The sequence below is a fragment of the Oreochromis niloticus genome, linkage group LG17, assembly GCF_001858045.2.
Source record: "Oreochromis niloticus isolate F11D_XX linkage group LG17, O_niloticus_UMD_NMBU, whole genome shotgun sequence".
Lineage (NCBI taxonomy): Eukaryota > Metazoa > Chordata > Actinopteri > Cichliformes > Cichlidae > Oreochromis > Oreochromis niloticus.
Window position 1 is genome coordinate 11,599,389 of NC_031981.2, and position 16,736 is coordinate 11,616,124.

At 39.5% G+C, this 16,736-nt stretch overlaps 1 protein-coding gene across 1 annotated transcript in view; it reads left to right on the plus strand.

The window, feature by feature from the left end:
• exoc4 (exocyst complex component 4) overlaps nucleotides 1–15,529 on the plus strand; it is a 136,107-nt gene extending 120,578 nt beyond the window's left edge. The window contains exons 18-20 of the mRNA XM_005451646.2: nucleotides 355–533; nucleotides 742–901; nucleotides 13,553–15,529. Coding sequence (XP_005451703.1) covers nucleotides 355–533; nucleotides 742–901; nucleotides 13,553–13,790 — 577 coding nt within the window. The 3' untranslated portion in view covers nucleotides 13,791–15,529. The remainder of the gene's footprint in view (nucleotides 1–354; nucleotides 534–741; nucleotides 902–13,552) is intronic.
• The last annotated feature ends 1,207 nt before the right edge of the window (nucleotides 15,530–16,736 follow it).

A 16,736-nucleotide genomic window follows, 5' to 3' on the forward strand; every position in this document is an offset into this window, starting at 1 on the left:
ATTAGAGTAGGTTTAGTGGGGCTTGAGGAATGAGAACACTCTGTGCCCGCTAAAGTGCCTTCTAACTATGTTAACCTCCAAAGCGCAGAGAATAATACAGTTCATACATATTTCCTGACTCACCACTTTTCCTTGTCGTTCCCATGTTGGACACTCAGCATAGTTCATAGTTTATTTCGGCATGTCAATACATAGTTGTCAAAGAATTTGGATGGCAGAATGTTCTTGACAAAGCAGAATATGTAACTTTAATTTCCAGACAGCAAAAGGTGAAAAAATGGGAGGAAAAAACCCCTGAATTATCTACAGCATCTAATTTTCTCTTTTCTCTTTTCTTTCCCTGTTTTAATCCAGGGTGCACTGTTTCCATTACCTGATCCCCCTGACCAAACAAGGAAATTATGCCATTGTGGCTAATGTTGAGAGCATGGACTATGACCCTCTGGTGGTCAAACTGAACAAGGACATCTCAGCCATAGAGGAAGCCATGGGGGCCGCCTTGCAGCAACACAAGTTCCAGTATATTTTTGAAGGTCAGCAGCCCCCCTAGGGTGACGTTTAAGTAACTGCATCTAAAATACAGCTCTCTTCAACCACTTTCAAAGAACCTAAGAGTCTGAAAACATTGTTAAAATGTTCTTTCTTATTCCCAAATTTCCTTAAAAATAAAAAGAATTGTATATCTCTTTCCTGATATAATCACATATCCTTCATTCCTCTTTTTTTCTCATCTCTTACCAGGTCTTGGTCATCTGATCTCCTGTATTCTGATTAATGGGGCTCAATACTTCAAGAGGATCAGCGAGTCTGGCATCAAGAAAATGTGCAGGAACATTTTTGTCCTCCAGCAAAACCTCACCAACATCACCATGTCCAGGGAGGCGGACCTCGACTTTGCCAGGTTAGAGTCCTTTTCAACATTTTGAGCATGGAGAGGAAAGCTAAGCTAAGAAAGCTTCCCTGGAGCAGTTTCTGTGGTTCAGTAGCTGGAACAAGCCTTCCACTCAGTGCCTTGGACATAACTAGCAACCTTTCACACATTTCCACTAATGTGTGTTTATGTCGTAGGGATCCCAGGTTTATGTTGTCCAATCCATCTGAATCTATGCTTTCGAGCTTATCAATACAGCACTATATTGATAGCATGCATTTCTGCTAGCTGGGCATCACAAAACCGTTTTAATTGGTTCACCAAATTATATCAAAATCCACTCACCATAACACATAGTGTGTGGCATAAACAGAACAGCAGAGCTGCATGGGTGCTGCTCATGCTACCTCTTAATCTAGACACACCGTGATGTTTATTTCCCACTTCCAGCATGCAGAGAAAGCAACGTTGTCTGTGTCAGTGGGAGAACAATGACTCACACAAAATCTTCTTCACATAAGTGAAAATCAGCTGAACAACAGGTGAAACAGTATTAAGGGTTACGTTTGCCTGCTTCTTTTGCACCTTTTTAGCATCTTTTCCAGTTCTACCAGAGCTCTCGAGCATTTCTTATACAAGTGTAACAATGAGAACAGCAGGCTAATTAGATAGCTAATATTTACAGGTATATTAAAAATAAATATCAACTACTGCATTTACAAACAAGTGCTCACCTCAGCCACCTGCTACAGTCCAGTTATTCTTACTGCAGGCTGTAAAGCTTTTCAATGCACATTTTATTTCTACTCTATAGTATACTGTAGTTTGAGGAAAGTGCAATGAATTCATAATTCTGTCTCTTATCAGGGTGAAGGCACTGACCTGTAGGCAGTTTTCTATTCAGGCTTTCAGGCTTGGGCTGTTCTGTGTAGCCTGGGGTAATATTGCGTTATTGACAGTTGTGAAAAACTGTGTAAGTCTGCTTTTTTTAAAGAAGAAATCTGATCACAGGTCAATGGAGAAAATCAGTAAAGAATCAGACCAATAAGAAGACTCGATAATGGGTCTAGTATCAATAAAAGCTTATGAATTTCCATTTCTGTTTTAAAGATTGATAGCCTTTAACAGGACAAAGAGGAAACAGATATTTTGTGCATATTGAGTTTGTGTAAACTGTAATGCCGTTTTCTTGCCAATAGTTGCTTTTTGCCCCATAAGTTTTGCTGTTTTAGTGGTAAAAAAGATATCATGCCACACGACTAAAGATAATAGGACAGTAAACACACATGGAATTTATACTATGGCTACTCAAGTTTGAAGAGCCACTATTTGCAAGATAACTAAATGGTAAAGATTACGTGAACTGTATTATGAATCCATCAAATCAGAAATCGATAATGGCCTCATCTTAATAACCAGTTCTGTTTAAAATTAGTCGGTATAGTAGTCCATCTTTAACTACACACCTGCACAGATGCACACAGACTCGCACAGTGTTTTCAAGTTCAGAAAGCAACTATGTCAGTGCGTGAGGCTGACAGATGGTCAAACAGATTGTCAACCACACTGTGTATCTGTGTCCACGCTGTTGTTGCTGTTTATTTTCTTATTCATACATTTAAATTTTGTGACTCTAACTGCTGTTGCCCAGCGCTGCTCAGCCCTGACAGGCATAAGGGAAATCAGCACCTCAGACATCCTTGCGAACAAGATGGAGGGAGTATGGGAGGGAGGAGGAGGTTGGAAAGAGAGAAGAAGGTGGAAGAAGGAAGAGTGATTCATTGTATTCATATGATTTTTTCCCCCCTTCTTTGAGAAGCCTGTGTCCTTGACAGAAGAGAGTATGTGAGAGGAAGGGTGATGGAAAAGATGGAGAAAGAAAGATGGCTTGAGGGGAAGAAAATTGAAAAACTAAGTAAAGGGAAGTTGTCGAAAAGGCATCTTTGAAAGGAAAAGCATGGAACAGACTTGAAGAGGGCAGCATGGTTAGACAATATCTTACAGTGGAGATGAACACAAGAGAGATGGGAAGAAAGGGAGAAGGAGAAAATGAGTGTATTATAAAATGAATAACAGATTATGCTTAAACCACTTGAGTTTCAGCACATTTAGCAGCACCAACTATTCCTTTTAAGGTGACGTTCGCAACCCTGTTTGTCTGCATTTGATTCTCATTGTACAGTAAAATGTGTTTTCCTGTGTCTGCCATCTGGGCATCTTACAGTATGTTATAAGTTTAATGAGCTTCTCTTGTGTTATGTGTTTGAGTGCTTGGGTCTTTATGCACTGGCAGAGTTTGGGCTTTTCTATTGTTTGTAATGTGCCAGAGTGGCAAGCCAAGTTTCCCCTGAAGAAGACAAAAAAATAACCAAACAAATAAGTAAACTGAAATTACCTGAACTGTACTGGATGTGGAGGACCATTGATTAGTATGTTATTTCTCCCCTCTGTCAACTTTGATTATGGAGAAATGCCAGTGATGGCTTTTCTGTCTTTTCTCTCTTTCTCCCACTCTGTCTGATTACAAGGCGTGGGTGGTGTGGAGGTGTTGATTGGGAATTGCAGAGCGCATTGTTTACACATTCATGGCTTTTTGAATTGGCCAGCCTCCGGCTCCAAGATACACCAAGTCTTGCAAACACATACAGACACACACAAACTCACACACATACAGAGTCACTTACACACATCTGTTATGTATCGGGTATGCACAGATACCTTGCTAAGCCTATCAGCTTTTTGAAATAACCTCATTTACATGGACTGGGCATTAAGTAAACTTGTGCCTCCTAGTGGAAGTGACCATCTTGAGTGGAAGGAAATAACTTACAGTGATGTATATAGGGCATACAGAAAGCCACAACTGATGTTTTAATGCTTCTCAACTACCCAGATCTTCCTTTTTTAAAGACAAATATGCAATAAATATGCAATATGTATTCCTATAACAAAACTGTGCATAGTTACAGATGTGTAGGTGCACTTTTTGCTGATTGTATGCCTTCAGTTTCTTTTAAATCAACAGCATTTGCTTGAGTTGATGATATCTGAAGAGTGAAATTCCACCCACCTCCAAAATAATAAGGTAAAAACACGTCAATTTAAACGTTTAGTGTACAAACATTTTATGAATACAAACACCTTAGTGATTGACAGAGTGAATCGTTTAGTAGCTGGGGCCCATATTGAAAAATCCTTTTTTTTTTCTTTAATTCATTTATGTATACATGGCATTTAGTAAAGTCTAACAGTTTTGTTGTAAAGATTTTGAGAAAACTAACATGGTCTGACCTGAGTCAGCAGTGAAGAAGCTGTTTGATAAAGAGGGGTAAAAGAAGGATATTCATCAGTATTTTATTACCACCTCCTGAGAAATAAGAGCAAAACTTAAAAAGGAAGTAATCTCACCAGGAAGCCTGCTTTTCAGAGAAACTGCAGATGCTTCCCCTTATTTCCATCTAATTTTTTTTTTTTTTTTTTTTTGGTTGTTAGGTGTGTGAATGCTTGTTAGTGCATGTGTGATCTTTGATTATTTTATCCACATGTGTGTACTTATATATAGGAACCAGGTATGCCTGGACTAATGCACCATAACAGGCAGCAATGTCAGTTAAAAAGTAAGGTGAGGCCGGTAGAGCAGCACTGCAGAAGGCGTGAAGACACACACACACACACACACACACACACACACACACACACACACACAAGAATGCACACTTGCCTTTTTGCTCTCTCTCTTTCACTGTGCAAAAGGATGGGGGAACAGTGCCACCTTGTGGTTCAGTCCATGTTTATATACAGTATAAAAAAAGTGAGAAAGCCTACAGTATGTCGATCGCTCATGTTGCACAGGGTGAAAAAAGTCAAATGTGTGCGTGTGTATGTGTGTGTATGTGTTTGTGTGACCATGTGTATTTGTATGGTCCTATAGTGGCCTCTTGTCTCTCAGTCAGAATTTGGCAGCAATATCAACTTGACTGTCAAGGTCAAACACCCACACATACACATATCTAAACACCGGCACAGAAGTGGACACACACAGACCATCTGCTCAGGAAACAGTTCTGGGGAACATGCTGCAGACCTGTGTGTCACTGCAATGTCACATCTGTGTGTGTGTGTGTGTGTGTGTGTGTGTAGGTGTATTCACTGCATGGTCAACCGTGCCAGTCCACTGATTACCTCTCATTGTCCTGTGTGTCTACCTGTCTTTATACTGTGGTCTCTTGACAGGGACAGAAATTAGATAAATATGTGGAGCTGTTGCTGCATCTTTTATTTTGAAAAGACCAGAAGCTACAATAGTTGTACAACTAGAAAACTTTCAAAAACACTTAAGTGTTGCTTGGCAACAATCCATTCCAGCCTATGAAGACATTTTTGCTCTTTGCCTGGCAACATTTTTACAAACCTTAAATAGAGATCTAATATAATTAGCCTTTCACTGGGATTTAATATCAAAGTATATAATGGTTGCTAGGTTGTTTAACCTTTTGATTTCAACACTAGAATGACAGCCGAGGAAAATGATCATTTCACTATCAAGAACGAGAAACATCAAATCTCCTTCTTGTGAATCACATTTAAATCACATTTACAAAGCTAAAATGCAGTTTCATTATTAAATTTTACACACTGATGGGATCAGCAGCACTCTGTCCTCCACTAACAGCAGGAAGAATGGCATGTGGTTTGTTTGTTTGATTGTTGTTAGGTTTTTTTTTATTTGTGTTATTTGGTTACCTACCTACCGAGGAACTGAGGATCTAATTTAAATTGTATTTATATCTGAATTTCTTAGGAGAGGAAACAAAACCAATCAATCAAAAAAAGAAAAACCCCAAAAATGTATTTTAGCATTTCTCTTGCTGTCAGTGAAAAACTATTTCTATTTTTCTTTCAGCTAAAGATTGAAAAGAAAAATATCCAAAGCATGTCTTGGAGCCAAAGAAGAAGAATTTAAACCTTTTTTTCAAAATATTTTTGACAGAAACGTGGTATTTGTTTGTTCTGCTGTTCATGTTGCGCTAAAAATCAGACAGCGAAACATACATAGGCATTACTGCACTGCTTTTTTTTTTTTGGAAGACCCTTTAAAGCTTAATATAATTAAAGGTTTAATGTTGTAACCTGCTTTGATTTTCTTCCATCTTGCTTTAAAATTAAAACTAGAAATGAATTGTTTTGGCTTCAGCTCTTTCAGATCAGACAGACCATGAATTCAGTGTCATATACAGTAGTTTAGGACTTGAAGCTTCTCTATTATAGGATCATTAGAAAACTCATGTGACTTCATTCAAATTAACACACAGATTGATTCAGGACAAAATTACCATTCTGTCTCAATATACTGCTATTACAGAGCAAAAGTAAACATCTCTTATAAATCCACACTCACTTTAATGTAAATATGTTCTTTGTGTGAACCAACACTATTTCAGCTATGATTTTTTTCATACACAGACTGAGGCTATATCACAAACACACACAGTGCAGCACTGTGCTGCCCGCTGACCCATGTAGGCAGCTCTGTCATAACATCCCTAGCAAACTTGCAAGCCTCTGAGCCCATAGCTAGGCTAAACACCAGTATGACAGACTCGGTGCAGAGATGCCCCCGAGTTCAGACCATCGCACCCACCTGTCTGCTACTGGAAATTACTAGAGTGCGAGGGTGTATTGTACAAGAAGCTATGTCCTCTCCTGCAGTGTACCACCACGATTACTGTGCACCTCTTAGAACCGGTGTGCTGGAGAATAAACTGTTGTTGGTTTTGTGTGTGTTTCTGAACCCTGGTGTGTTTGTGTCAGGGTGACAGGCTGGTGTATCTACAGAGAATGTGGTAATAAGTACAGTTGACGGCCATGTCAGGAGGTAGTGGGTGTCAACAGATCAGACTGTTTGTATTTAGGCCTGGCTTCTGTCTTCTTTTCTTCCCTTGTCACCTTGTGTCTCTTTCTTTAGCGCTCTCTTCCTGTTCTCCCAGTATTTTTTTCCCTTAAATATACTACCGTCCAATCACCTGCACTGCCTCTGCTGGACTGAATTTCTCTTTCCTTCCCTCTTCCCCCAGCCCCACCCTTCTTCTCCCATTTTCTACGAGCATGTGCAAGACGCTGTTTGATGAGACTGGTCTTTGCTGATGAAGCCCGTGCGTGTGTTTATATATGTGCACCTCACAGCATGATGACACTCGTCTTTGCTGATGAAGCCAGTGAGAGCGCGTCTGTGGTGCGTGCTCTTATTTGTGTGTGTTTGTTGTGCATGGTGCAGCATGATGAGACCGGCCTTTGCTGATGAAGCTTCAGTCTCAAGTCTCTGCAGACCTTTCCTCATTACCAGAGGAAAGACAAATGCACTGCTCTGGAGGGAGGGAGACCGCAGGAAGGGAGGGAGCCTGAAAGAGGCAGAAGAGTGTATTAAGATTAAATCCACACTAAGCCATTTCACTTTTGAAAACACTATTTATATGCGAAAATGACACGCATCAGTGCTAGCATTCACAGGTTGTTTTTGTTAGGATCCATTTTCTTTCACCCTTTGGCTTGGCAAGCTTAGATACTGTATAGTTCTAGTGTAGCTAAGACTGGGCAAGACACCTCATGGTTGCCAGCTGTGATACTAACATGACATGGTTTCCAGCTCACAAGTCTGCCAGAAGCACTGCAGTCAGAAATTACTGCTGTCAGAGCAGTGAGGTGAAGATTTACAAAAGAACAACATAAAAGAAGTAAAACCGACTTGGCTTACAGCTTTTCCTGTAGAAGGGAAGGGTGCTGTCCTACACCTGAATGCCTCATCTTGAAAGTTTACCGAGGAAAAACAAAATCACTGTGACGGGTTCCTGAGGTTTCAAAAAGTTTGGGATCCACCAGTGTATACCACCTGAAGAATAGGGCGAGATTTTCTATTTTCTTTTTCTTTTTTGTCTGGGAAACTTCAGAACCGAACCAACATCTCGTGAAGAAGCACAAAAATAATGACTGATGTCACTGATCTGCTGCTTTGATCTTGAGTCACTATTATATTTATGTGTTGGGGAAAAAACTGATCTTTAACACATGTGTGGTGCTAATGGCATATTAAACAGTTGGATCAGAGGGAGCAGAAAGTTGCTGATCCACACCTGAATGCCAAAACAAAGTAAAACATGCATTATCTATTTAAGTGTGGAAGTACTGTTAAAGACAATAAAGAGGATAAGTCAAGTCAAGAAGCCCCGTTGTTGGTGTCAGAGGTATTTGTTACTGCAGCAACAAGCTTTGGATTCCAGCTTATTCAAAGGTTGATCCACAGACTCTCCCATTATTTCTCCTCCTCCTCCTCCTCATCATCATTCCCCCTCTAACTAATGTGTTGTTCAAAATGTGCTGACAGAGGCAGCCTGTAATGGCCTTAATATTGTGCATGCTAGAAATTAGGGGAAATGAATTGTGCCAAATCCTTTCTTTTTCTCACTTTCTTCTTTTTTTCTTCTCTTTTGTCTTTTTGTTCTATACACCCCCACCCCCACCATAACTCCTGTGCCATTGACATACATATCTCTCTGTCCTGTACTGCATCTCCACATCATAAATTGACTGAATATTCGTTGTAGAAGAGGGGGAAGGGGAAGTTAATTAAAATTTAATAGAGCACACTATAGAGGGATGTTGATGCTTACACACAGACACACAAAAGCTACTAAAAGCTGATTATAGCCCTTATAGATGGAAGTTCTGGAGGAAGCAGGTGGAAATTGGTGAAAGTAAATGTGTGTGTCGAGGATGGAGCCCATAAAATCTTTAACGATAATGGCAGTCAACATGAGAATTTACTTTGGTTTTGTGTGAAAAAACAAGAACGCTGGTTTCATTAACTGGTTTCAGACGAGAGGAGAAGGCAAAAAATGTGTTTGTGTGTGCGCGCGTGAGTGTTATGATGTGTGTGTTTCACTAGGGGTTCTTTCTTGATGGTGGGGCACTGAGAGATTTTAATCTTATTAACAGCCCTTACTCTGTTTGGCAAATGGCCTTCCAACTGCTTGGGTAATGAACTGTTTGAAAGTGTTTTCAGCACACACTAACATACATCACTCAGACACATGGGTAGATAGACACACGTGCAGTTACACACACACACACACACACACCTTAAGCTTTCTCTTGCTTAGCCCAGCCTGCTTCCATCTGCACTGAATAGAGACCAGAAGCTTTACACACACTCTGAACAGCCAGCAGACAGTTTAGCACTGGGATTGTTTTGATAAGTAGATGGTACAAAACAGACATCAAAACGCTGTTCACCAAGAAGTTGGGAAGTTATTGACTTGCACAGTATTTAAGCAGGTTTATCTGAAAATCGTATAAGGCAACATGTCAAATGATAAGACAGGGGAATGAATTTTGCTTCTTTTCTTTTTTTTTAAATGCTAAAACAAACAAACAAAAATGTCTGGAGGAACATGTAACAGCTAATTAGATTAATTTGCAACAAGTTAGTAATATGATTTAGTGAAAGAAGAGCACCCTGGAAAGGCTGCGTGTTTGAGGAGTGGATAAGTTAATTAAGTTAACAGATTCAGAAAGTCCAAAAATGTTCTACAGAGGGGATGAGGCTGAAACCAGCTTGAAATGCCAGTGATCTTCATGGATGTCAGACAAGAAATTAATGACCACATTGTCTGGGCTTGAGCTCTTTTAAAGTTAACTTGGAAAATGGTTCTGTGGTCTGTTGGTAGGAAATCATAGATACTGCTTGCCAATGCCTAAGACCATGCTGACTTGTTATGAAGTGTTACTACTGTAATGCCTAGCTTCTATGTTCTGTCAGCCTGCTAGTTACACTGATAAGTCAACCGCCGGTGTCCTGATGGTCACTCCTGGCTGTGCAGGCTTGACTCAGTCACGTTAACTAACGTTAAACATCAATCAAAATAAATAATGTGCTAGTGGAAGGCACATTAAGTGTATCACTCCCACAGATAACTAAGCACTGCTAGTGTAGCCTTATTTGCGATTATATTGTCTGGCCTGCCCACCACTGTCTTGCCACCCCCCTCTTTTTTTCTTGTTTTTTTTTTTTTTTTACCAACCAGAAGGACAACTCCTCTTCATTTTATTGATTGAATTGCGTCGTTATCATTAGGTTTGTTTAAACATGCATGCATGTAATGGGAGTGAGCGTACATTTTGTCAGCCCTAAGAGGCCCCGGCACTCACTGACCTTCGCCTCCCCAAGCAGTTGCCTGCCTTGCCTGGGGGCATGCCTTGTCTTTAGTACTAAATGTTTTAATTATTCTGCATTTATCTACTAGTCAACACATTTTCAATGGGACCTCTTTTTGAGTAATCACTGCAAAAGGAATAGCAGTTGCTATTATGCTGTAATTAAGTCTTTATTCACAGTGTCGATCAGATCGTTTTCAATTATCTCTTGTCAGCTGCTACTTAAATGGAGAGACTCCATATCTGCACAGCTACTTTTGCTGTTGTATCAAACAGATGGTCTTTTAGACTGAAAGAAAATGTCCAACAAAGACTTAGAGTTTTCAGCAGGGGTGCTGTTCATCTCTCGCTGCATGTGGAACTTGTTACTGAAGTCTACCTGGAACATTCTCTTAATTAAACTATACAGAATCACCACATACTGTTCTGATAGACACACACATTCACATTACCGAGTAAATTACACCCTCCGCTCGGCTTTACCTCTGTGTCTTTGGAATCATGTACCATAGCAAATAACTGTGTCTAAAACTAACAACATAAATGTTTACTACACAGACGTTTGCAGTGGTTATGTCTCTGCCTCTTTAGGAAATTACACAGAGACAATTTCAAGCAGTCAGGTGCAATTTCTGCTATTTTTGTTTTTCTCTGCTCTGTTCAGAACAGTCTGGTTAATCAGATCTGCTTTCCATTTGGACTTAAGGATGGCGGTTTGAAAGAGAAAAGCCTTCTGTTCAAAGCGCCTCCCTTCAACAAATAAAAATGTGCATATTTATGGTTATATTTGTTTATCTTATTAGATCAAATAATGAGGCGATTTGCTTCAAGTGCGTCGTTAAACACTGGCTCTAGAGAATGAAATGGGATTGCTCTTGAGCTAATGTTTTGTTTCAGATATTGTATAGATAAGAAAATGAGACCCGTCTTTCTCTTTTTTTTCCATCTGTCTTACTTCCATTTAAGGAGTGAACTGGTGTTACTCATCAGTGTTGACTAGCTTCTTTACTAAATGAACTTAGGGATGAAGGATAGAGGGTGAGACAGAATGCAAATGCTTTGACGATCAAGGCCAACGCCTGCCGAGGAAGGCCAAAAACAGACATTATGCACCCCTGCTCTGCATTCATTTCTTTAGTCGTCTTCCTTTTCCCTCCGTCTTTCAAGCACTCCCTCGTTCGTTCTAACCTTTCCATTACTCTTTCCAGGTCTTTTTCTTTTGTTGAATATCCAAAATGACAGCACATAAAACACCTTGGAACAGAAGCTCCCTAAGTGCTCATTAACGCCTCGTTAGCATAGCAAATGAACATCTCAAGAAAGGAGTGGGTCTGGGATGGGTGGTGAAGCTAAACAAATGAGTCAAAGGATCTTTTTTTGTCTTTCTACTGAGCCATATCAGAAGTATCTGAATCCATTTACTTCCAACTTCTTCTGGCACAACAGAGCTTAACCCTTTTTAAACCACATCCACATTTAATTTAATTTTCATCGCGGCCACACAAAGAACGTTCAAACATCGGTGGCTCTGACATTGTTTGCCTAGTCACAACACCCCCAATGCCTTTCACATGCTTTTCTTCAGCCTAACAATGTCAGCCTTGTAATTATCTCTCTTTACTTAGAGCAGCAGAAGCCACTGCTTTTGACTGACCATCACCTGTCCTTGACCAAGTTATGTTTTGTAGTAAACAGTCAGTTTTTATTCTGTGTATTAATGTACAACACAGAACCAGGATGTTGCTGTTTGTGTTGTGACACTGGGAGCTCCAAGAAAAACTTGGTGAAGAAACTAGTATAAATTGAAAGAGAGACAAAGCATATTTTTTGCTTGTTTGATCTCATTTATTTCTGTATTAAATCATGGCTAAATGTTCTGCTACTAAAATCTCTGTGCTTTTTTTCTGCAGTCCATACAGAGCTCCATAAAAGTTGCAAACATGATCTTAGTTGCCCATGTGCACACTATTGCCCATTACTACAGACTACAGTAACTATAGTTACTATAAACATGCAATAGTAGGACTGTAGCTCACCTGTGCCCTCTTGCCCTGGTTGTATCTACAACCATCGTATGAAAGTGTAACATTTGTTGTCTCTTTAGGATTCCTGCATCTTGGTCTTAGACTCATTTTACCCCTGACCAAAGAAAAATAGTGTTTCCTGCTTCCACAGATTCCTGTGCATTTGCTTACCTCCAGGCCCTCTTTGTACAGGTATCTGTATTTTGTGTTCATGACAAGCTAGACTCCTACTGAAATCCATATTAATGGCCAAGTACTGTAAGTTGATGCTAATGAGTTATACAGTCTATGATCACACACCCACAAGAGGTCAACGCCTAAAACAAATCTTAAAAATGCTGTGTTCAAAACGTTCACGCAGTCTCTCTTCACTTGTCTTTGGCATTTTTTGATCTGTATGCGTATCGTTCTTGTCAGCAGGTGAATGTGTGTTTTATTCAACAATACTTGCTCTCCTTTTGTGCTTCTGCATTATCATTGTGTACTTCATGGTCCTTCTCAAATGGCCCATTGAGGTATTCAGTTCTGGTTAAAGAGCTATTAATTCTGCACACGCCTCTTTCCGCTTTTGGCTCTGTCAACAGCATTTCATTAGAATAGTCTCAGTAGTTTGTAGCTGTTGAATGGTTTCCCTCCACCTTCAACTCCCAGTGGCAGGAGGTTGAGGTCCTTGAAGCCCTTTTTAAGAAAATTGCTGCTGACAGCAACAGCAGTAAGTGTGGCTTCTGTGTTTTCCCTTTGTTCTTGTTGTTCTTTTTGATTCAGCCCTGGAAAAATGAATAACAGAGGATTATAAAGTGTTACTGTTCCATGTAGCTTTTTCTTTTTCCCTCTCCCCCCTGCTTTCCCTTGATTACGTCCTCAAGGACGTTATGTATTCAGTAGCGTTTGTTTGTCTGCTAGCAGGATTAGAAAAAACTGCAAGGTTGATATTTATGAAAGTTGGTGGTGAAGTGGAGCGTGGGTAAAGAAAATACCCATTAAATTTTGGTGTCGACAGTTCAGATAGAGCAGCTGTACCATTACTGGGTGTCTGTGTGTGTTTATCAATTTAATGTTTAAACCTTTTTCCAATTTTTACTAACTGGATGCTTTTGGACTGACACATTTTTATAATCTTCACCATTGTTTTTTTCCACAATGGATTTAAATTCAGTGTTAAAGTTCCCAAACTGAAAGTATAAACATAACAATAACTCTTTCATATATCAAGACCAAACTCATTCCATGCAGTGTTGCTGCATCTGTAGACCGACAGCCATCCGTTTATCATTTAAATAGATCTGGAAATACATTGACATTTTATTTGCAAACTGACCTCTGATAGAAGAGTGAACAGTTACCTTAGAAGACATCTACACACTCTGATTTCCTCTCTTGTATCCTTTTCTTTGCTCATTCTGTCTTTCCAGTTAATTTGAAGATTTACAACCTTCTCTTCTTCTTTCAGGCAGTACTATGAGATGCTGTACAACACTGCAGATGAGCTGCTGAACCTGGTGGTGGACCAGGGTGTCCGCTACACAGAGCTGGAGTACATCAACGCCCTTTCCTTACTCCATCGCAGTCAGACAGGTGTAGGCGACTTGAGCACTCAAAACATCCGGCTACAGAGGCTGAAGGAAATCATCTGTGAGCAGGCCGCCATTAAACAGGCCACCAAGGATAAGAAGATCACCACAGTGTAATGATAAAGCAAGGACGTGGCATTGAGAGGCAGATGAATTTTTCAGTGCGATGAACTCTGTCTGGCATGTTTTTGTTTTTGTGTCTTTCAAAATTCTGTTGCACAATGTGTTTTAGATTTGAGATTTTGGTTAGAAAACCCAAAAAGATGTTTGCTTTAGACGCAAGATTGGGAAAATCTGTTGATAGAAAGTGTGTCATCTACATTTCATACTTCCTAATGATGATGAAACACACTCTAGTCAAGTTTTGACAAATAGATATGGATTTTTATTTTTTATTTTTTTTTTGCTTATATGAGCTTATGTGAACTGACTGACTCTACATGGGAAGGGAGGTGACAACTTACATAACTGCAAGCCTTGCAGGTCCATTTGTCCATGTATCTATGTCACAAAGCAACCTATATGTCAATTTCCGCTATTTAAATCACATAATAAATGCAGCGCGCACGCCCAGACTCTTAACAGTACTTTGCTCACCATGACTACATCTCCAGATAAAGGACGATTGTCTTGGACACTCACCCAAACTTAGTCCCCATCTCATCTCATTTTCCTATTAGATCTAAACTGCTGCTCTCAATTACACCTCTATCTCTCCTCTCCTGGCAGCCCCATGGGCCCACTGATTCTGTCTGCAATAACAGATGCCAGATTAGACTGTCTGAATGAGGCCACATCTTCCGCCTGCTGCCAATTTGGGTTGGTCCCCTATGATTTCCCTAGCTGACGATTGTATCAAAGCTATGGTTGTTAAAAATCTGTTATCTTTTTTTTCCTCATAGTTCGTGCAGTAAAGTTGTGCGACTATTGTGGAAAGTTGTGAGTCAATTAACATATTATTTTGCAAATTGGACAAAGAGACCACAGTGGAATGACTCTGCTTTTTTTTGTGCTAAGGCACATATGTGGCTATACAAACCAAAACTATGCAATGCTGAATCTTTATTTTGCCATCCAAACTGCATGTGCTCAATCCTATAAAGTGAACTAAACATATAAACTCGAGAGACGATCACAAATCATTCCCTTCCCCACAATCCTCCTTGTTTTTAGTTCATTAACTTGGGGGAGAAGTACTTAACAAGAGGGGGAGAGGGAAATGGGAGCCCTGTCAATACACTGGGCCCAGCGCTGGTCTCCCTGAAGCCCACAGAGCAATCCATCATAATGACACATAGGCTGGGATCGATGGGAAAACAACTGCGGAGCTGCTGAGTGGTTCGCCTACCACTCTGAAACGTACACTTGGTGTAAAATCTAAAATCTGCTCATTCATCTGTTCACTTCAGAGTTACTTTTATAATGTTATACATGGAAAACTTTATTTCAATGCTAAATGACTCTGTCAGGGCTGTGCCATTCACAGATGCTGTTAGACTACTATTATGCTGCACAAACATAGCCCATAAAATTCTGGAATAATGCTCTGATATGTATGTGATAACCACTCCTGTCCATGCTTTTTATTCATGAATTACACTTGCAAAAAGGTTCTTTTACTGTTACTCATATCTCACCTGCTTTTCTTTGCAATTGATCTAAATTTTGCACATCTGTTTATAGAACTGATTTTATGTTTGGCATAGAAATGCATTGAATTCTGGCTTTAGTGGTTACCAGGCCTATTTGTTTATCTGGTTCTGAAGTGTCATAAATGCTCTGAAATGTATCTATTCTAAATGAAGCACTCACAATTTGACAGTGCATACACTAAAAAATAAATTCTTCAAATTCCAGTCTTTGTCTGTGTACGTTTCTTTCCTTGTTCCTTCCCTGTCACTGTTTTGAAGCAGTGGGGATGTTTCATCCATGTATCATACAAGTGAGACGGATCCAATACACACACGCGAGGATTTACTTAAGCTGACAGGTGTGACAAGGACATGGCTTTAAGCACAAAGTGGTTAAGTGTATTATATTGGAGTCAGAAAAATAAGTACAGACAACATACCATCTGAAGGCTTTGTTGTCGTGGGCATTTATCCATATCTAGTGGACTCTTGTTGGCACAGGATGATATTTGAAAAGGCTAACTGTGTTATTAGCATAGCTCTGAATGAGTCCTGGCTGATGCAAAATCCAAATGCAAGGGAAAGGGTAGATGATACAAGTCTACATTTAAAGGTTGTATATATTTAAGTAATTAAAGGTGCAAACAGATGAAATGATAATGTAAACTTCTAATAAAATTCAGCACTTTATTTTGGTAAATTTGATCAAATTTGTCCACAAAATGGCATGAGGAGGCTCTCATAGAAAAACTTGTATTTATTTTGTAATGCCTATTCTGAAGTCTAAGTGCCACGGAAATTAAAAACAAAAACTGCTCCTGTAACCTATATTAAACTTAAGCAGGTGTTCACTGATTGCACAGACCAAAAGGTTACCTGCTATCACTTATAAAAACCTGTTAAACCAGGGATTTCAAATGAATTTTACATCGTGGGCCCCACACAGCCCACTGTGACTATAAGTGGGGCGGACCAATGAAACTTAGCTTTCTGTTTAAGAAAAGAAAAAAGGAAAAAAAAGTAACATTTCAACAGCATGTCTTGAGTTTTTCTATATGATTCAAGAGTCTTTATTTGTCATATTTGTGATAAAGTAGCAGATGACAGAAATCTATCAGCATGACTCTTTGGGTTTAAATAGTAAAAAAAAGATTTTAACTTTACAAAATAAAAAGCCATTGGAAAAAAACAGGTCATTTTCTCATAATTCAATGTTAATCTGCTACTTAGTTACTTTAGTGCATTAAGAATTACCCTGGAAGAGGGGTTTATCAGTAGAAAAAGCTGTAAAACTTAGATTCTGAAGTTCTTACTGTGTTTTCCTATGTCTTCCTTCACATTTTGGAGTCTTTGGCGGGCCCTCTGGCCTTATATTTGACATCCCTGCTGTACAGGCAAAGACCCACAATTTTTGCTACGTGTGTTTTGTTTT